The following is a 22,792-nucleotide window of genomic DNA, read 5'->3' on the forward strand; positions in this document are numbered from 1 at the left end:
AAACAGACTTTTGAGATCTTTTCTGCAAAATTCAGTTAGCTAGCTTGGCCAAGGGGTTCACTATATATTACTATAGGACATCAGCTTCTCTCCCCCCCACCCCTTAACTATTGTCTTATATACATTACCTCAATTTGTTCATAGACATGAATAGGATCACTAATTCCTCTGTAGTTAAAGGCAAAGTAGAAGTAGACACATGCACCTGCATCATAAGTCTGTGTCACCCTGTTGAAGAGAACTGCATTACAAACACAGCTTTATGGTATTAAGCCAACCACTACATGACATTACACAATTCATAAAGTTACTTATTTAAAAGGGTACTATCTTTTTTTTGAAAAATAGTTTTGTATCTTTTTTGCTAATCCTTCATGAGTGACTCAATGCTACGCTAGAGCTCAAGCTCAAGTCATTACACTTGACTCTTGTACATATAAGCAAGAGTAAGTGTCGAGACTAATCCCTTCAATTACTCACTCCTACCTGTAATCCACTTGCAGGTTAAAGAGGAAGGGTCAATATTACTAGTGTTTGCAGTATCATTAGATGCACTTTACCTACTGGCTAGCAAGTTTAATAACTTCTTCCTTAGTTCTCTAACTAAACAAAGATTCAAGAAAGATTATTTAAGTTGTTAATGGCCTACCTGCAGGTGGAAAAAGGAGCAAACTGAACACCCTTTTCTTTGCATTCTCTTACTATCCTTTCCTTTACATTCCTACAAAGGTCCAAAACCCTGTAAGAGAACACATTAAAATTTAAGATCTTATTATAATATTTTATACAACTTCATCTCCAGTAATCTTTCTAAAAGAAGTATAATCTAATAAAACAGAAGACTACCTTCTAGAACCAGTTTCAAGTAGCCTAGATTTTGTTCCAAGAATAAAATAGTCCTCATCATCAAGACTTCACTAGTACTATTTTTTCCATACTTCTCCTGAATATAAGGTTTATTCTGAAGAGAATATATAATGAAAGTTCTTTTCCATAAAGACTAGGAGTCAAACATGTTAAACCCACTTTTGTATGTCTTTACTTACTTTCTCAGGAAAACGGTCTCAATTTTCTGGCAAAGTAGTTGAGAAATAGAGCTCACAGAAGACAGCTTCAAAACTCTAAGACCTTCTACACTCTGGTAATACCATATCTTTGGTATGCTGCAAGACCAAAACTAGAAATACTCCAGCTGTACAGCAGCTTGCCAGCTTGAAATATTATAGTTCTAATATGGCAATGAGCTATTATGACTATGGCTTGTCATAAGCCATACTTGTTTTGCTTTTATTTTTTTTTTCTTCCAGGGCAGACCCAGGTATATCTAAAGTGCTAGAACAACTGAAAGAAATCACTGTTATTCAAATGATCATTTCTTTAGTTTTATGTTCTCCTATGACGGTCTGCAGTGCTATACTATACAAATCAGATTAAGACACTTTGCAGATTTAAAACTACTTTGGAGATTGACAGAATCTCCAGTGAATAAGCAAGTTAAACTAAATATTTTACTCAGCTATCTCCAACTAGTAAGGAACAAGGAAACTGATTAATTTACAGAAAATTATACAGTTCTTTTGAGTCAAAGTAGAAAAAGATTTTGAAAGCATTTGCTCTGGTGAGGACAATGACAAATAATTTCTCGGATTCTTAGATAAAATGTAATTCTCTCCTGAAATAAGGGAAAGGCAAAAAACAAACCAGTGACTAAGCAGTTATAGCATAAGTCAAATCTATAAAGCTAAAGTAAAAAAAAAACCAACAAAACACAAAGAGCAATTTTGCTTTAAAATTGTCCTCAAATTTCTGCCACCCATTTGGGACAGCATACCAATCTTCAAAGCAGAGCCTGAATTTACTATTGCCACTAAATTCAACAGCAATAATACCGGCTTGCCAGCTTAAGTCATCACACTTTGAACACTTTCCACTTTGCATTAAAACACTGTAAAGCTTTAATTCAAATCACTTTAGATCCTGCATAAGAGGTTTCTGGCCTACCAAATGTATAGAAGCATCCAAAATTATTTCATATATTAAACTCTGTTGTGATCAAGTGTTTCTCAACCACAGCTAACAGATAAAATAAGCTTAGGAAAAAGATTTATCTTGGGAAGAAGTTATCTTTTCAGTTCTTTCATTTCCCTGTATTACTGGGGAAAGAAAAAACTTATTTAAATATATTTAATATATATTTAAATATATTTAAATACTTAAAAAAGAATCTTCACTGGAAACTCTTCTGTTTGAAATACCCTGCCGATCCCACACATGGCTGCTCATCACACAATACAGCCATTGTCACCGTTGTCCAGCTTCCTAAACTGGGCAGCTTCAAGTTCCAAATTTGTTAGAGTAAGCTAACCTAACTAGAAATATTCCTGAGTGCTTGCCTAAATTGCTTTAGCAAAATCCCGATACGCAATTTACTAGCAACTTTAGCAAGAACACACAGGTGCAAGACTTGAGGCACACCAGGAAACCTCCAGTACACATAAGGCCTAAATTAAATTAAGTTTCTCCATGAGCAAGCATGAGTTAGGAATAATTCGAATGAAATCAAGTACAAGTTTTAAGCAATTGTAAAGAATAATCACAGTTTACCTATCCCAAGGAACAGATGTCTCAAATGATTCTCCTATTACATAGTAATCCAAGCCCAGATCCTAATAAATAAAGAAAGGAAACGATCAGTAACATTCAGCATCAACATCTGGGATTCCAGTGTACGCTACACAGCTAATAGTTGAGCAACTTTAGTTAGTTTGCATGAGGAAAACCAGAAAGTCCATTTAGCAAAACCACCCATCTGTCCTAATGACCTAAGTTTATAATTGTGGAAATAGGGTAGCTCTTCGAAGACATATGACAAACATTTTGATGTCATGGCTATAGTGTGACAACTTGTCAGACTGTGAGTACGCCTACACTAATCGAATATTTGTGTCTCTATAGCATCAAGCCAAGAGCTCTACTGTGCTAATTAATATAATACCTACTAGAAATATTTATCTGGAATGCAATTCCTACCTAGGTAGAATAAAGACAAACGTTTTGCCCATTTTATGTATAGTCTGCTGAAATAAAGGAAAATATGACTATAAAAGACAAATAAAATCTATCACTCAGGATGTGCATACTATTTAAAAAAAAAAAATCTCTTAAACAGCAAGACTAAAATTTGTAACAGCTGCAGCAGTTCAGAGTAAAGGTCAATTCATCCCAGAATTCTGGTTCAAACCACAGCCATAAGCAGATGTCCAAAAGAGAGCAAGTACCCTTTATTAGAAACCATTTTCTTAACAAGCTTATAAATTATTTTTTATGGTGTTTTGCAGATGAAGTTTCATGAGTAAACACTAGTCAGAAATGGAAGAGATAAAACACTCTCAGAAAGGTTTGAGATATCATGCAAGGCAACCTGCATTTGTATTTCAGAGAAAGCATCTTCAAAGAGACATCTCTTTGAAGAATTAACAGAAGTTTCAGCAGGCAGACAAAAGGTGACCTACCCGAAGGTAAGCAATGACAAATGTCAGCATATATCCTCTCTGTCCATTATCTTCTCCTGCTGCCAAGCCACTGCAATTAACAAGAATTTAATTAACTTTCCAGCAAAGTAGTCACCAATTTCCAAAAATAATTAAAAAATAATGCAAGCCATATTTATCAAAGGGAACATTCAGTAGCTAATCGATTACTGTCACTTCAAACTAGTAGACTGAGAACTTATTCAAATAGTAATAACTATAAAAATATGGTAATACTATTTTTCCCTGGATAGTTAACTTGAAGCTTCATATGAAATCGTTCTTTAAAAAGCATACCCAAACTTGGTGGCAATATCATAGACTTGCTTCTCATGCTGAAGAACCTTCTCTCTGTCACCCTCAAAAAGCAAGGTAGCTACACACAGTACGTTGGGATCAAATCCTTTAAACTGCAAACAGAGAAAACTTTGTATTATCTTTGTATAGCCTATGAGGTAGAATACAACCAACAAGTCTTCTTTTCAAATATACAGCACACACTCTGGTTAAGAAGTGTTGTTGGAACTAAGAGGAAAGATTAGGAAAAATACAACTTTCAAAAATTTACTCCCAAAACAATCAAGTTTTTCCTTGACAGGGCAAACATTCACAAGCCCACTGAAATAACAGACATTGTATGTGTCACCTTTTTTCTCCTGTTAAAAAGCAGGATAGACATAACAGCTGTCTGCCTATGCTGAAGAAAGAACAGGTCTTAAATACCTCAAGCAGTGGGGAGATATTTATATTCTACCAACTATTCCCATATTAAAACAGGAAGATGACTATTATGACCATGAACATCACTGCTCTCAAAATAGTTCTATCAGCAGTGTGCCACAGAAAAACCTCTACATTGGTAAAAGCACTATGGAAAGAAAATAACTTCTAAACTTGTGGCAGAGAATATATCCCAGTGGAAATGGGGAGAAAGTGATTAAAGGTTTAATAATAATGCAGTCAGGTTGTCTGTATGGCTTTGTTTCAGAAATAACAGTCAAGAGTGATATCTTCACAACTAGTCCAAGAAGAGCCTTACTTATTTTCTATATACCTTTTTTTATTAATTAGCTCCAGTGAACTACTACTAAGCAAGTTTCAGAAGGAATGGAAATGAATATAAAGTTGTAATAAAGCTTAATGACTTTTTCCACAGTTACAGTGTAAAAATTTATGATTTATAACAACATATTCTTAATATGTATACTGACTGACAATTATTTCTTTTAAAGCCTTCCAGTTGCATTAATCTCTTCCAGTCTCTACTCTGCTTGTGGTAACTTTTTACTTAAGGACCAAGCAAGATTATATGAAGTTACATTAATAGACAAGAGATTCAAATTCATCCTTTTATGCACAACAACTATGCTGAGAAAAATCCCAGTTAGCTGCTATTCTTTTTATTATGCCCTTAACTGAATAGATTAACTGTACTGCAAGTTAACTGAAGGTACCAGGTGTGTCCAAAAAAACAAGCAAGGAGGCAAAGTATCTTGGGATGGGTTGGTCCTCCAGCTAATGAGCTCAAATCTGTATGATGATCCCCAAAGACATCCAAATTAATATTTCTGTAACAAATACTGCATCCTACCATCCCAACAAAACACCATGAAAACTACTGCCAAATAGAACATACTTCCCCAGGCAAAGGATCAGCCTTATCCATTAGTCCTACAAAACCAGAATTGCTAACATAAATAGAAAGAAATACTGTTACTACAGTGATAAGCTCCAAACACAGAAATAAAGGTCTATTAAGATGCTATTTACTGTTCCTTCTCATTCTAGAACCACTTGTATTTCATCTAGCGTGAATCATTTCATCTATTCTGCCATCTTTTGGCTGTCATGCTCAGCTAGCACCTTACAGTTCTCTTTAAGACAGAGGAACTACCTACAGTGCGAACTAGTAGACAAACAATACCTCGAGCATTTATCTATCAGTGAACAGTCCCTAACTACATGGAGAAGTAAATGAGAAAGACTTTGCTTAATCTCTTAAGCAGTATCAGTTAAATGACTAACACTTAATTCTTTTATTGAACACAGTAATCTGAGGCAGGCGTTTTTTGTTGTTGTTGTTTTGGTTGGTTGGTTTTGTGTGTGGTTTTTGGGTTTGTTTTTGTTTTTTTCCCCTAGGAAGCAATTAACAGATTAAGTAAGCATAAAATGGATTTGAGCATCCTCGTCTCAGTAACACCTGCAGTATCAGTCTCAGGGTCATTACACTTGCTCCTTTCTCTACTCCCATCTCAACTGGGAGTTTCTCTGAAGTAGCAGTTGCTCACGTAGACCAGGGGACTGAGCCCTGACATAAGAGCCCTACATTGGTCACCAACTCAGAATCTTTGCATCAGTATTACATAGTATTTCTGTCATTTCTTCACAAGTTCCTTCTCTCCGGCTGAGCTGGAAGAATCGGAATTGGTATATGACACCCCTTGGTGATATAACATCCCAACAAGCAGCGATGCTTGCTGCGGACTACAGAAGTAGCAGATGTTGCCGACTAGGATTGTTTCAAACTGACAGCAGTCTTGTTGCCAAAACCTTTACTTTAGATATTCCTGCACTACAGCAGATCAGAGAGGGAAGGGAAAATAATTTTTGGGCTCTCTCTAAACTTAATCGGTATTCCCTAGCAAAAAAGTTCCAAGACACATGGCATTTTCTACTTCAGTAGCACACGAAAAAGCAACAGAACCAACACTAGCCACTGTCTCTCAAGCAAGCCCACTCCTTGAAGACACTCAATATTAGCAGATCAGAATGAAATGTTTACCTCGTGTCTAACAGTTATCTCAATCCAGGATGATGCAGTTTTCTACATTTGAATACCCAATATTTGCAGGAACTGTCTAGTTAGCTAATTTAGAGGAAAACATCAGTAACAAGACAAATTATTTAATGCAAAAGACTAGGTGTAATCATTGTAGCACCACACGATTCTGGATTAAAAACAGTATTCACTGGCATGAATTCCAGAAAGACAAAAAAACCAATTTATATGGGCAATTCAAGACAATATCTTGAGGTCCTCCCAAAATTCTAGTTCACTGTAGTAACAAGTTAGATCATGCCTTGACAACATCTGGGAAGAAGAAAAGATGGTAAAATCTTAGTCTCGCTCCATCTGTTAACTGATAATCAGGGCTCTGCAAGCTAGATAAATTGGTTCCAGTCTTGCTCTGTCACCAACTCACTGTTAGACAAGGCACATAAATCTCATCTACAGATATGACCAGTGAGAGCAGCTCTCATGGAATAACTCCTTAAACAGATAATCTCATTTTGGATAAAATCACCTTGAGAATCTCCAGTTAACTGATACTACAGCTGCATTAGAGACAGTATAGCAAAAAAATCTTTAATTTTATGAAGAGCATGCAAAGTTCCAAACAGTATTAAACCCCCAAAGTTACCTTTGTGATGTAGAATTTTTTCAGTCCATCCAAAAATGAGGTAAAAATGGAAGCAACTTGTGGTTTAAGAGCATGACCTTTGGCAAAAAGTGGAAAAAGGTGTATTAAGGCAAACAGTGCTCTTAAAATTTCTACTTCAATGTGCAAATAAAAAATAGTTTGCAAGAATCACTTGGAGCACTCTGATTATCATAATTAAAGACACTTCTTTCTACTCATTTAGAAGATAATTTAAGAAAAGGTTTTCATTATTTTTTTTAAAAGGTATACATACAACTGTGCACAAATATTTCATTTGACACTTTAATTAAGGCTGCCCTAGTTTATATCTTCACAAGTATATGGCACATGGAAAATTTTAAAAGAGCACTTAATTAGTTTTTACACTAAAAAAACTAAGCAAAATCAGTGACCTTTTTAAAAGCTATGCCAAAACCACTCAAACCAATATCCAAAAATGGTGCAAGTTAGGAGTTAAGCAATTTTTTCCTTAATGATTATGTCACTTTCGCAAAATTTTCTACATAAACCTAGTAATTGCTTCTTTAATCACATACAGGAAACTAAAACTACCAGGATATATAAATGGTGTCTTGGAGTCTGTGAAATTAACATCTCTGCCTCAGGACTGGGTTTAATTGGATGAAAGTCTTTTACTGTTTGTTCCATCGTTTTCAGTCACAAGCAACTTCTGAACTCCCATTACTGCTTCACTTCAAGAGTCTTGCATCTGGCCTACATGCTGTGAGCCCAATTCATAAAAAAAGTTATGCACCATTTACATGATACTTCCTTTTAAAATATTTCAAAGTATTTCCTCCTGAATAGAGCATGAACTTCAGCAATTAATTCCTCTCCTTCCCTCTTCAGTAAAGAGGGATTCTCCCTGCAGATACAAACAAACCCCAGGGAGTACACCTCCAAGCACTCAAAAAAGCACCAGATAACAAAAGGACATTAATTTATTGAGGCACCATCTGTAAAAACTATTGGATTTAAGGCTACTTAATAGTGACGACAAGAAAAATCTATATTGACACACCTGAAACTATGTTTTGCAGGTGACCGTATAAGCTGCAACTTCAGATCAAAGCTAAAAAGTAGAAGAATTATTTATTTAGTGTTGGTTTTAAAGCTTGTAATTGGTCAAACTTCTCCCCAATTAATAAAAAAGAAAAATGCATCTGCCTTCTGTTGTACATGTCAGAGAAACAGTATAAGACAAAAGAGTGACCAAAGCAAGCAGCAAGGCTTGCTGGGCTCTCAGGTTTTACAGATCTCTTTTTCCTTGGTTTGAAAAATAAAGTTCAAATTTCTCAACACCATCATATTAATGCCATTTGAAGTCAAGATTCATCACTGAGTCTTCTATCCAAAAGAAGTTTCAGAAATTCTGACTTATTCAAGTGGTATTAAAATAGAGGTTTTCAAGGTCAGTCACACTTCATATTTTCATCTGTCTACAATCAAAATAGCATGGTCTCAGCAAGACCCTCAAGTTCTGCAAACTATTAGCTTTTCAGTAGTGGATTCAGTTTTGGATTCTCCTGAAGTGTCTTGAGTCAGAACACATCTTTTGACAAGTTTCCTAGTTTAAAATGATAGCTTTCCCTAAGAAAGGCTCAAAAATTATTGCTCTGCATGTCTGACATTGTCCTATTTAAGTATTTGAAATAGTTGAAATTTCACAAAGTCTTTGTGTTTGGTAATCTAGTAGCTTCATTGACCTTCTGTACTAAAAGCCTACAGCTTATTTCTATTTACATACAGTTACAGCATTTACTACATCTGAGCTTCTTCTAGACACTGCCTCTCTCCCACCCAAACAATCATTGCCACTTGAAGTATTTTTAAAAAACCTGCTACTTCTAAAAAAAAAAAATCTGTGTACCACTTGTGATGCTTTTATGAAATTTAAAGAATCAACCAACCTACCTTCAGAGTAAGGTGCCTGCATTCAGATTTTTTTTTTCCATAACAGACTTCTCATTAGTACTCTTAGCAAGAAAATGTTTCAAGTACTATATTGCAAAACTATCACCTCTGCTCCTTTACAGCAAAACAGACGAAGTGCCTCCAGAATTTCAAACTCCACAGCAGACTATATGCCAAGAATGGAAAGGTGGAAAAAAAATTCTAAGTATTTATATGCAGAGCATGGCTCTGACTATTGTAGTTGATACTGTTTTCCTAGAGACAAAGACAGCCTTTTGTTTCTGAAAGTACATATTATGGCACTACCTGGAGTTTGAACACTGGGTTAATTGCCTTCTTCATCTAGTTTTGAGCAAAAGAATTACCACCTAAAATAGACTTAAGCTACTAAAAATCAAATCCCTTAGGAATATATTTTTGTACAAGAAGATCAACATACTTACCAAACTGAAACTGTGCGTTGTCGACAAGGCGAATTGATGCAGGAGCACATCTCTTGGGGGCAAAGTTAGGGGAATAAGAGGGAGAAAGAATAAAAAGATTACATACATATTGTTGCTGAAATTAATGTCAATCAAATTTTCACTTAAAGATAGCATACAAGAACGCATGCTTTGATACCAGAGACCTATGGCCATCATGATCATTGAAAAGCGGTGACTAGGAGCCTACTTTCACTTGAATAGCAACATCTATTATGTATGTCTAGATATAATGCATTGAGAATTTTCAGTTTAACATCAAGCCAACACAGGAATAGTCCAAAGTTCTTTGACCTTCAAGTCAAGTATTTTTCTAAATTGCCATAATGCACTAAAGATATCATACTTGATTAGAATATCGAGTTTATGTTGCTATGTAATCAAATATACACATACATTACAAATCCATTGACAGGTCTAATTGTTGTGGGTTAACCCTGGCAGGCATCTAAGCACTACAAAGCTGCTCACTCACTCCCCTCTCAGTAGGACAGTGGAGAAAATCAGAAGGGCAAAAGTGGGAAAATTCATGGTTTGAGATGAAAACAGTTTAATAAGCAAAATGGGAAAAAACCCACCAAAAAGTGATGCAAAAGCAATAAATTACCACCAGCCAACCAATATCCAGCCAGTGCCCAAGCAATGGCAACCCCTGGAAAACTCCCCTCTCCTGTTTTATTTCTGATCATGATGCGATATGGTACAGAATACACCTTCAGTCAATTTGAATCAGCTGTCCCAACTGTGTTCCCTCCCAGCCTCTTGTCCACTCCCAAACTACTTGCTGGTCGGAACATGGTGAGAAACAGAAAAAGCTTTGACACTGTGTATGCACTGTTCAGCAACAGCTAAAACATTGGTGTGTTAACATTGTTTTGGTCACAAGTACAAAAGATAGCACCACACAGCTGCTATGGAGAAAATTAACTCCATCCCAGCCAGACCAAATACACTAATGCTCTGCCATCAGACTGCAATTAAAATCCATATCTGGGTTCAATCTAGATTCTGCACTGTACAGAAAACTGAAAACCAGTAAGAACAGCTGCCTTCATTAGGCAAGCTTCTGGTTATCCATAGCCTACACCATGTAATCTGTGACTGCCATGTCCAGTCATACTGACGTGTATGGCCAGAGGAATATGACAAAGCCTGAGTTTTAGGCTACTCTTCATCTAATCACATGGATATGGAAAGACTCCTGTATCACTTGATTTGACATGTTCACCCTCCATCATACCATTAATATGTATCTGGTTACATGATAGGAAGAATGAACAAGAAGAACTAAGCTCAACAGACAGGTTGACAGAATGCAGCTGGATGAGTGGTTTTAAATGAGACAAACCCACCCATAACCTGCAGGTTGGTTATTCTTAAAGTAGACCAATACAGACAAGAAACAGCTTTTCTGACAGCTATCACTGTAATTACTACCAAGACTGATGTGTGGGGAACAGAAGAGAGGAATAAGTAGTTCAGGCTCAAGTAAGCAGTGAAATAGCAGCAGCAGCAACAGAAGCTTAGAAGTGGAGCAACACTAAGTGGCTAATAGTGCTGTTTTTTTCCTCTTCTAACTAGAGCTCATAGCAAGGGAAAAGACACTAGTTCCTTAATTGACTTAAAATGTTGATCAGCCATATGATTAAGCATTTCCAAATAGTCTGCTTAGGTACCTTTAACAGGAAGAACAAGCACTAGCAGTAGAAGCATGACAGAAGAACTGGCAAGTGCTGCTGACTAGCATATACATGTCATTCACATACCAGTCTGAACATCTGGCTTGGAACATTAAGTCATTAATTTAGACCAATCACTGGAAAAAATGTAAAGCTGTGTTTAGTTTTGCATAAATTAAAACATTCCTGAAATTACTTCCCTAATCCAGGGTATATTCCACTATTCATAGATTTGATACGTTTTGCACAGCAAAGAAAAGTTAGTCTAAGATTGTGAAGAAAGAGGCTAGCCAGTCTAAGATGTGCCTGGAAGCACAGCCATGAGGAAGAGTGTTACACAATTTGGATACCCATGTCTGAGTTTTTCTACCTGAAACCATCTGACCACACTATTCAGAAGGCTGTTTAAATACTACAGTGTAAGCACAGTGCCATCTCAAAACATCCAGCTCACCTGAACATGTCACTGTGCCTCAGGAGATGTTTTCAAAGCACAGGCCATATCCTTCTATTGCATGGCTTTTGTTACTTTGTCACTTCAGAGTCATAAATTCAACTGCCTTTTACTAGTATGCTGCAACTTAATTCCTTTAAATACTGGTCTCTTTTACACAGTCCTGAATTAATCTGAGGACAAAGCCCTCTGTTGAAGGAGATACAAAGCCAATTTTTCTGTGCTGAGATAAGCAAAGAACTCCCACTAAAAGAGCTATCAAAAGGCACATCCACACTTTGTCTCAGAATATTGAGCAAATTCAGGATGTGCTCTATCCTCAATTGCATAATTTCCAAAAGCCTCATGGACTATATACACTTATGAGGTTCATATTAACTCAAATCCTTTGTTATCAATTGCCAGAAATACTACAGCATCAGCATACCCTTAGTACTAGAATCTAGATCCTTGAGTGAAGTCAACATCCAGCTTTTCTTTACCTGCTTTGCCACTTCCCTTAAGCAGGCCACCCCTCGTTCAAAGTTGGGAAAGACCACAGAGCCATACTTCTGGTATTCAGGGACTGGGCGAATCTTTATCGTAACTTCAGTAACCACTCCAAGAGTTCCTTCAGGAAAAAAGAAAAACTTGAGTAAAGTGTTGAAAGATGTACTTCTTGCAAGTCACCCAACTTAACAACTGTTTACCAGGATTTTGTAAGTTAACATAAATCAAAAATCCCAAAAATTCAGTATTGCAGTAGAAGGTGATTTAGTCCTGACTATTTCCGTGGTGAATTCTTACAACATATCCTCTAAATCATGATGTTTTTTACTAGACTTGTAGGCTAACTACACAGTTCTGTTTTAAGCACTGTTCAGAGTTGCTTAACTTCAGTCCTAATCAAGGTCTCAATGTATTATCCTAACACAGGAAATTCATGCCTGCATAATGCCATCCCTAGACACCCTGGAAGCCACAGCATAAAGATATTCAAATCATAAGCCGTTACAGAAGCTGAATTAAGATGCAGTTATATGAAATTAGTGTTTATACCTTCAGATCCCATAATGAAGTGATGGATATCAGGTCCTGTTGACATGCGAGGTACTTGACAGTTTTTTTCTACTATTCCTCTAGGAGTTACCATTTTAATGTGAATCACCTGTTTAAACAATATGCAACTATTGTAAATACTAGCATTAAGCACAGATTTTTTTTTTTGTATGACATTTATTGTCTACAAAATGTATATTAAGCTTGATACAGTTCACCTTTGTAGACTTTAGACATTCTGTAGGCAGCCCCAAGAACTTTTGGCATAACCTGAGGACTGTTACCAACAATTATTTCTAACACAGCATGGTTTGCCCACACAACAGATTGTTTCCAGTTCTATGCCAAATCAAATCAGCTGTTGGCTACATGTAGACAATACTGGTTAAAGTTGTTTTGTTTTTCAGTGTAGACAGCACTTTATGAGTACTAGGATTTTAATCCAGAATATACATAGTACTTCAGCAGAAAAAAAGTGGGAGTTCAAATTTTGCTTTAGAACTGCTGCTTGATAAATCTAATATAATTCAGCCATCAGTTGCTACAGAAATATTTCTATTAGGAAGAAAGACAGAAGTAAGCTTTGTGAAATAGATCATTAATATTAAATCTGCCATAAGATTGATACATATGTAAGGCTAGAAAGTAAGGCTAAAATAATTTTTTAAAATATTTTTTAATGGTATTGCTTCCAGCTTTGTTCATGCATATGCAATACAGAGCCTATCTATTTTTTTTTCAATCCTTTATTCAACTATTTTATACCAAGGAAGTGTGGGGTTTGGGTTTTTTTAGTGAAGCTTTTAAATTAAGCTAAATTACTGAATTGTAACTAATAGCTTTAAAATTTTCAAGTACAAGTCACTAAGTAATTTTCATCCTGCTCCAAACTGTTCAAGAATTTCATTATACGCATTTTACGAACTGTTGATTCTGCAGTAAGTAGATTTTAGGCAGCTTATACAACACACCATTTCTAGCTATCAGGTTTCCTCAGAAGGTAAATACTTCCTTGAAACTTTCTCACTGTGGCATTTTGAGACTCATTAACTGTTCTGAATCAATTTTCAATCCTATCTCCTCCTAATGAAAGTTTCAGAAGCTATTTTAGCTTGAAGTTATGCTTTCACGATAGAAAAGCCTTCTGCCTCATGTCTCCCAGTATAAGCAAAACTATACCATTCAGTAACATTCAGGCAATAGGGGGCAGATGACACTTTAAGTGCCAGTAGTTCTAGTTCAGTCAGGCCAACTGAATAAAAACTGTAGTTCCTGCCAAGCTCAGTTACCAATAGTAAAGTGTCACAGAACAAACATATCTGAACTATGAGTTCATGTAAAAGCCTGAGGTGATGGGGATACATTACTCAGAGCATGCTGCAGGAAAGAAGGAAAGACTCACACGTGTGGAAGGGCTATTGTATAAACTATGAGAGAGAGCTGGAAGTTTGAAGCAAAAAGACAGGTAAAGCCTGTACAGTGACAATTTAATTTCAATATATTCAATATATTTGTTATAAAAGAATGGGTAAATTATTTAAAAATAAAAAGTATGTTTTAAAAAAAAATTACCTGGGTCAATATAAAGATGAACCATTTTAATGCTCAAAACAGATTCAAGAGTAGAATACTGCCATTCCCAGTCCATTGCTTCCTTCCTCAGGGTTCCCACATACCATGTGGTGGCATTAGATTTCACCACTGTACAGCCACATGGACAATTAGATCAGCCTACTGATTTGATAAAACTACTAGCATAAGGGGAAGTAGGACGGTGGAAAAAGCTAGCTTGCTGTCAGAGTTAGCTGCTCCAACTAGACAACTTCAGGAACATACAACAGGTAGGAGAGAACACAGGCCTTTTGGAATCACCCTAGAGGTTTGACAGGATTATTACAGTGGATAGAGAACGCAAAATAGTAGAAGGTGGCACCAGAATCAGGACAAGGTAACACAATCCCTTAAGCAAGCTATCCAATAAGCATCAAAACAAAATTGACTTTTAGATCAGCGATAAGGATTATTAGTACTAATACCAAAAGCAAGTAAACAAGCGTTTCAGTCAAGATTTGATGCCAAAACTGTATCCCTTATTAAGAGAAACACAATTTACTATCCCTTTTTCCTCTCATTGCAAGTCATAATAAAAGTTAAGTCTCCGAACAGAATAATTAATTAGAAAAAGTATGAGAAGTATTTACCAGATCTTCAATGTTTCCATAGATGTTTTTTTTCATGCCTGATGCTCGTGTTGCTACCCATCCTCCTAGTGAACTGAACTCCATGGAGTCTGGTTCATGGCCTGTACAGAAGCCACTTTCAGCAAGCTAAAGAAAAAAAAAAAACACAACAACACATTCTACAGAGCCTGCACCTGCTAGTACCACAAATCTCAGATTTCTAGAGTCTGAGTTTGTTTGTTTGTTTGGGGGGTTTTTTGTTTGTTTGTTTTTAAACAAGTATCCTGACCACTTACTAATTTATTCAGGCACAAGTTTTGTCTTTGGTATGTAAATGACATGCAAATTGATTCTGTTTCTACTGTGCATACACTGTGCTACATATTAACCTATAATACTCCTCCCCAATATTTTAAAACTAAGATCTCTATTGTTTATAAGAAGGTGTGAATTCAAATAAATATGGAAAAAAATTACAACTAAGTAACTGCCAACTTTGCACAAATGCTGCCAGTAAATAAGGCACTTAATCTCTTCTTTCTATCCTAATGTGAGATGCAGCAGGCCTGCAGAAAATGTGAGCAAATTGCCTGTACTTAATTCTCTCAAGGAGTGATGTGTTTTAATATATAGCCATCTGGTGGGGCTTTCTGTATGCAATGCTATCAACTATTTGTGATGCAGATCATGCATTCCTGTACATTAAATAGTCACTTGTTTCTCATTTTTCTGTATTAGCTTGGCTTTACCATCTGCACAGCACCTGAGGTTGATTGGATGCCCTCAGAATCACAACACCAAGGCTGTCAGACAGGAAGAATTAAAGACCCAGCAGTTTCACATTAAGTGATAACTGTGTTAGTGCATTTGAGATGATCAATTTGCACTGACTAACCGATAACAATCCAGTTGGACATAGATATTTAAGTATACCACATAATGTGGATCATTAACTATGTTGTGTTGTACAAAGTGGTTCTAACTTAAATGATTGAAAGTCACTTCTATGTAATGTCTGTGGTGATTCATCTAGCTCATAGTCCCCTCTCATGCCAGAGAAGCTTGTGGCTTTAGATGCTTACTGGTCATACATTAGAGACAGGCTGGCACCTGCACCCTCCTCATTCCCCAAAGTGACAAGAAATTTGCTTCAGCCACAGTTTACCAATTTCTACAAGTTGTATAAACAACCACAGCAGCAGACCAGGGTTTTGAAAACTTGTAACTGACTGTGCACATACAAAATACTTGGTCTAAACTTCAATCCTGTTATATGAGCAGCATACGCCAAGAGCACTTACAGAACAGGGGAGAGATTGTTATGTATTTTGCAGATGCATGAGAGCCTCATCCAGAAAATATTAGCATGTACTAGCTCTCCCTACAGAACCTTGATCTGATTGATAATGCTTATTAAAAAAAAAATTCTATCTTTGTTATCCTTTTCTCACATTTAGTCCTCATTTATCATCTGTTATTCCATATTATGTTCTGACAAAAAGTAGTAACTTGAGGCTTCTTTATGGAGCTCACTAATATCTGGAGTTCTCATCCCACAGCAAATACTGTCTTAATCACACTAGAGTCACTAGCTAAGACAGACAAGTGTGTGAACAGCACATTGATTCTGAATGCCCCAATATAACACTTACAGCCTAACTTTTGTCAAATATCAGGTTTTCCAAATCTGTTATTTGTTTAGAATTCAGCTCTTGATTGTAACTACAGTTATAAGGTTCATGGTATCTGTAAATGAGATAGCTTGCTAAGCAACTTCATCACCCAAAAAATGAGGAACACAGTAAGAGGCACTGAACCTCTTCACAGCAACATAAATCCCAGATAATGATGGTAAAGTTTCTTATGGCAACAGGAGTTGGATTAGGCTCCAACCCAAAGTTTACTTAATACCAGCAAGCTGCAAAGCAAAGCAAAACAAAACACCTTTCAAATAGTTTCCTCTTTGTGTAGTCCAAATGTATCTCTGCATTCTACCTGTACTTCAGTGGAAGTCTGCATTGGCATAAACTATAATATTAAATCATAGTTATGCTCAGATTGTACTACACAGAACAAGCACAACTTGGAGTCCTAGCACATCCCATTTGCTAGTAATACTGGAATTCCAGTAGATAATAATTTTTAATATACAGCAATAATATTTAATATTATATATATAAGCACACACCAAGTAGATGATCTAATTTTGTATTCTTTGCACATTAAAAGAATTGCAGAGAAGTCCTTACATGCTCAGAATCACTCCATATATTAAAACATTTGTACTAATACTAGTTTATATTCAATACTGAACAAACTGACAGCCAGTCCTCTTTTCATAGTAAAAAGTCTGATTGAAAAAAGTTTTTTGATCAAAAATATTCAAAAAGAATAACTGCAACAGTAGTATTTCAGCTCATAAGAGCTATAAGCAGCAAGGGAATATTGTCCCTTACTCCAGGTGAAAAGTAGTGGCATTTAAAGGATAAAATAGTGAAATATCAAACTACTACCCTAGAAAAGATGTCATTTAAATGCAGAGAATATTCTTTGTGTATTTTAATTCCGAGCTTGAAAGAAACTGATCCGTAAAGGTTAAAATATTACATTAAATGACAAAAGGGAAAAATAAAATAAGAGGCAGGAAAGGCTATCTTTCTCATAATAAATTGCTCTGAGTCAAGAATGACAGGTTTCCTTCTAAAAAGCAGACTGGAGAAAAAAAAAAATTCAAAAAACCCTTCAAATCTCTGCACATTTGTAAAGTGCATTTAGGCACTAAGAAAAGTTTAGACAACATTTAGCTATCAAGTATTTGCCTATAAACAAGATACATATATAGTTTTAAATAAGCAGGACTGCACATTTTGAAGAACAGTAACAAACATCCACAACTTCTTTGATTATAGAGGAACTTCAAGAAAGATCCTGAGGAGGGTGCTTTGGTTCATCTGATAAACTGCAATTAAAAGCTACTAGAGGTCACTTAGACATGAAGGTCATCTCATCTTCCACTGGACCCTTGTTTTGGGCAACAGTCCACCCTTTCTGTTACTCTCCTGTAGCTGGCCTTAAGAAGCAGCAACAACAGTAAATCCATTACATGCTCTAACCTTTCTGAGGAAACTACTGCTGGCCAAAATGTCTAAAAACATGCATCACAAAATGACAATTTGAACTTTGCCTTGTAATTGGTACAGTGTCATGCCTTGTAACCACAAGGGTGTATCTAAGAGTCTGAAGCAGAAAGCATAGCATTACACTCTATGAATTGTCAACTTATTACTGTAATGGCATTTTGTGGTTAGAGCTAAAAAGAAAAAAAATTAAATGTTAATCAAATACAGCATCCAATGTAATACGTCTCATAGCCATGCATATAACGCTTACCACACCAGTCTGCATGAAAACACACAAGAATTAAGCTAGAATTCAATGATTTAGACATGAGGAACAGCTAAGAATAATATGGAGAAATACCAGATGCCTGACAAGCTAAAAATACCTGGTTTTCCAGATCTTGTCCAACAATTCCAGCTTCCACACAAGCTGTTAAGTTTTTCTCATCTATCCAGAGAATCCGATTCTGTTGAAAAGCCAATCAAAACTAAGAATCAGTGTTAAAGATTTTTGTTTATTGCCTTCCCTAACACTATAGGATCAACATGCTTGGTCATACAGCTTACTATTAATACAACTCCAGTTATCACAGCAGTGGAAGCTGAGCTCCCTCACTCCCCCAAACAGCTACACAACAGATTACAATTTATGAAGTCAGCACTGTAAGACAGTAACATGCTTATAATCAATTTATACTAGGTCATCTCATATTTACTAGGAATATTTACAGAAACAATGCAGAAAAGTCAGAAAGAATTAACTCTTACAGAAGTTAAGCAATACAGTGATTTTCACATTAAACACTCTTATATATACTCCATGGGTTAAATAGACTGCATTCAGTTATTCTAGTTCAGCTCCTGGATTTTGACACAGTAAGCTAGAAACGAGATACACTACAGGATGTTAGAGTATGTATGTACTTTAGAAATTTAAGATTCTTGGAAGGATTATATAATTTTATCTGATGAGACATGCTGTGCCATCAGTATATTCTACTAAACAGGAAAAGTAGTAAACACTACAAGTTACACAGTGCATTAAGCACTACTCTTAATGAGGACAATTCACGTGAAGGAGAAACTTAACAAATATGGTTTTAGCTTTGTTTATCATAAGGATACCACAGAAGCTTCAGCTTCTACTCTTCGTTCTTATTAAGTACACTTCTAGTGTATTTCTATAATTTTGTGTATTGATATTGTATAGAAGGAGAACAGCTCTAATTTCCCTTTGTCTTGATTTTTGAAATAACAGAAATGTGGATATCTTGTAGTCCAACTTAAACTATGCTTTAAAGCAATTGTCTTCCCTCACAATACGTAGGCTAACTAATTATTCAAAGCCAGTTATTTCAGCTCCTTCAGGTGTCTACCTTCAGTTTCAACATAAATCGCTTAAATTAGTCTTTATGCAATACTGACCCTACATATAAGATTAAGATACCTCTTAAGTGTCTATTAAAATAGTAAAACTTAGCCAATCATCTTAACTTCTCTGAGACACCCAGGTTTCAACTCTGACAATGCTTCTTTTCACATCGATTTCTTTATTTTCCCTCCTCATTAATGATTAAATTAATTTGCTGGCAAAGTAATTCAAGACACACAAAAGGGGTCTGTTTTCTGACTTAGTGTATACTTATATATCTAGCTGACACAAAAGCACAACAGTAAGAGTTAACCACATTCCTTTCCCATCCCCAAACCAGACAGAACTCAAAGCTGCGGGCCATGCATCAATGAGGTAAAATGAAGGCCTGAGTTAGTATTGCATTCTTTGGATTTCACTCCATACAGACCCTCAAAGAGCTTCCTTCCATACACAACTACCACCTTTGCAGAAAAGATCACTTTTTTAGCTAAACACACTGAGAAACAACAAGTTTAACTGAAGAACCACTGAGCAGAGAAAATGGAGTCAAAACCCAGGTCTTATCTTCAAGGCTAAAGGAGTTAAGCTCAGGGGGTGCTCAGAGGCAGCAGAGCCTTACATCAAAGATACAGAGCTGTTTCTGAAGCATCTCATTACCATGTCATCATAAAGCTATCACTCTAAAAATATAAAGCTCCTTCATAATGGAAAGATGAAAACTATCACTAAATTTTATAGAACTTCATTTCTAGACTGCCATAAAGCTATGAACTTCACATTCTCAAGATGCTATCTACACAAAAATCTAGGTTGTTCTGTAAAGTTGATTCTTCAAGTTGATTTATAGATATTAGGTCACCTTACTTTGCTCTACATATTTTTAAGTCTGTAAAAAACTAGTGAAATTAGCAATAACAAATAACTTAATCCTAGCCTTTCATTTAACCTCAGATATAACTTCCAATACAGAATAGCAGCTTCCTCTATTTTTCACATACAGCTGTTATAAGAAGGCTTAACAGTTGTTTTTCTTATTAAATACCTACAGGTCATATGAAGTAGTACAGGACTAATATCAGCAAAATATCACTTAAACTAAAAGAGTACTAATTTAATCATGCATGGTACAGATTAATACTTCCATCCTTAATTCTTGCAAAGAAAGAAGTGTCATTCTCTAGTGATCACCATTCAGAGTAACTGTTGGATACTTTAAAAAATAAAAATAAAAAATTGAGAGAGACATACCATTTGTGATGTATCCAGTGAGACAATTGTTCTTTTTTCTTCTTCAGGACACTCAAGGGCACTAGAAACACTCGTCCCTCCTGCAAATACAGGAGTGACATTGTCATCATAAAATTGTCAGGTAGCTTTTTTTACATACCATCCTTCACATACCATCCCTTTTCTCCCTCCTTACTTTATTAAGTTCAATATCAGAAATATATGGCGGTTGACTGTTTGACAGTAGTGATTAGCCTCTTAAGGCTGTCCCTTCTCCCAAACTGGGTTTCACAAAATCAAGGCAGTATTGGAGCTGACAGTGCTTTAACAGCACTCAGTAACAAACCATGAAATTCTCAGCTGCTTCTGTTAAGTCCAGAATAGAGATTTAAAACAAGGAAGGATAAGAAATAACAAAGACATCCAAGAAAGAGAGAGCCATGGTTTCTATATGTTCTTTTGAGATTACTATGGAAGCCACTACACTTCTACCTAGAAAGTTGGTTTAAGAAGTCCACTTAATACAGAAATGCAACACTCAAGAAAGAAACTGAAAGGGTATAATTATTAAAAAGATAAAACCAAATGTCAAACTTCTCTGGAGGTTTCTAATGTATCTTTATAGGTTGTCACAGAACAGCCTCCAAGAAGCCTTTGGCTTCTCAAAGACTATAAAACCCACAGGAAAAGAGAAACTAGGATGCTAAAGAGATCCACAGCAAGCTACCAGAAGAACACCCAATGGCAAGAACAGAGACAGGGTCAACTAATAAAACACTGTCCAAGAGCAGTAAAGCCTGTCATCTTTGTTTTCAATGATAGGAAAGGTGGCATTTTCCTTAAATATCAACCCTTATAGTAATAACTCCAAAAGTTGACTGTAGTTCAATATAAACAGACTTGGAAAATAATCTGAAGATCTTTCTGGGATCAGAGAGTCAATATTGCTGCTTTCAGCTATGCTAATTTATTGGTATAAAGGGTGACTTGTGGCAGTCTTACAGCTCTCCAAATGTATCTGGCAAGGGTGAGAGTGTTTTCAGGAGAAATCAGCTCCATCAGTTTGGTGTTGGCTTCAAGCAACATACTCATCTTCTCAAATAGTGAATGTCCTTCCTACAGGGCTATACTCCTACAGCATAAGCAAGTACCAAGTAAAACACACAAATTTATTCTACACAATTAAGAGTTCTCCACAAAAAGCTTCTCAGAATGAGCTCATAAAAGTCAAAATCCTATGTTCCCTGAGCTGTAAGTCAAAACAAGGTAGCTCACCACTCTACTTCAGCAGGCTTAGAGGAAAAAGCATCCACAATTAAAAACCTGAAGTTCTTTAGGCTGAGCAGGACACAGATTATACAGGCCTTTACTTGTACTCCGTACTTGGAACATTATCTGAAAAACCCTTGCCACAGCAGTCTCTACTCTAACTTTCAAACTGAGCAATTTCTAAAAGGACATTAGAATTATGGTTAATGATTTTGCAGTGTCGTTTTTGACCACAACTCTCCCTAGACCTATGAGCTTCAACTGTGTAACAAAAACCCCAATTTATTCATGTTTGTGGGGAAAAAAGCACAAGTAATTTGTCCAAAACCATGACAGCTCTAACACAAACATCTGAATTTCTTGACTTATTTCCTAGAGGGCTTCCAAGGCAGAGGTAGATTTCAGCTTCATATAATCACTTCTCTTGCACATTCAACATTCAAGGTATTGACATACTTTTAAGTACTTCCACTAAGCTGCACATAGCAGCTCTGAATACTGCAAGATCATAAAAAAAATTAAGACCACATTTAAAATGCTACTAAAAAAAAAAAATCTAACGATTGAATTATTGGTACAATACTTTACTAAGATCACACATTTGAATTAAATTCAAATAGAATACATTTTCACTAGTAATGTTAAACAGATTTGAGATTTCATAACACTTACCACCAAATGGTATTAAGCAGAGATTGTGTTTGCAGGCTAATTCCACAATTTTAACTACGTCTTCATGGCAAACTAAAAAAAAAATTAGAAACGGTTAAAAAATAGGATTTGTGCTTAGTACTGTTATTTGTACTTAGTACTAACTACTGCAGTCTGAAGAAGCAGCAGCTCCTTCTCCAACACCAGCAAGGAAGACATTTCAAAGAGTTAGGCGCTACATAAGAACTATGCTCAGAAGCATCAGAGTTCCAGAGTAAAGGTTAGACCTGAACCAATTCTACATTTGAAGAGCTAACTACAGCCTTATTCTCCTGCTCTACTCATGGCTTAAGACCTCCTGCAAATTTTCAGGGCAAGATAGACTACCAAACACTTTAATTATTAATCTAGGTATCCTGGAGAACAAATCA

At 36.0% G+C, this 22,792-nt stretch overlaps 1 protein-coding gene across 1 annotated transcript in view; it reads right to left on the reverse strand.

Moving 5' to 3' along the window:
• Positions 1-22,792, reverse strand: part of AGPS (alkylglycerone phosphate synthase) — a gene marked incomplete at its 5' end in the record, with an annotated part of 43,280 nt that overhangs the window by 10,117 nt on the left and 10,371 nt on the right. The window contains 13 exons of the mRNA XM_010171572.2: positions 129-228; positions 650-739; positions 2,605-2,666; positions 3,513-3,582; positions 3,828-3,940; positions 6,953-7,029; positions 9,331-9,382; positions 11,985-12,112; positions 12,541-12,649; positions 14,742-14,867; positions 18,226-18,306; positions 20,463-20,542; positions 22,383-22,454. Coding sequence (XP_010169874.2) covers positions 129-228; positions 650-739; positions 2,605-2,666; positions 3,513-3,582; positions 3,828-3,940; positions 6,953-7,029; positions 9,331-9,382; positions 11,985-12,112; positions 12,541-12,649; positions 14,742-14,867; positions 18,226-18,306; positions 20,463-20,542; positions 22,383-22,454 — 1,160 coding nt within the window. The remainder of the gene's footprint in view (positions 1-128; positions 229-649; positions 740-2,604; positions 2,667-3,512; positions 3,583-3,827; positions 3,941-6,952; positions 7,030-9,330; positions 9,383-11,984; positions 12,113-12,540; positions 12,650-14,741; positions 14,868-18,225; positions 18,307-20,462; positions 20,543-22,382; positions 22,455-22,792) is intronic.

Source organism: Antrostomus carolinensis, unplaced genomic scaffold (assembly GCF_000700745.2).
Source record: "Antrostomus carolinensis isolate BGI_N321 unplaced genomic scaffold, ASM70074v2 scaffold4797, whole genome shotgun sequence".
In the NCBI taxonomy this organism is placed as follows: Eukaryota; Metazoa; Chordata; class Aves; order Caprimulgiformes; family Caprimulgidae; genus Antrostomus; species Antrostomus carolinensis.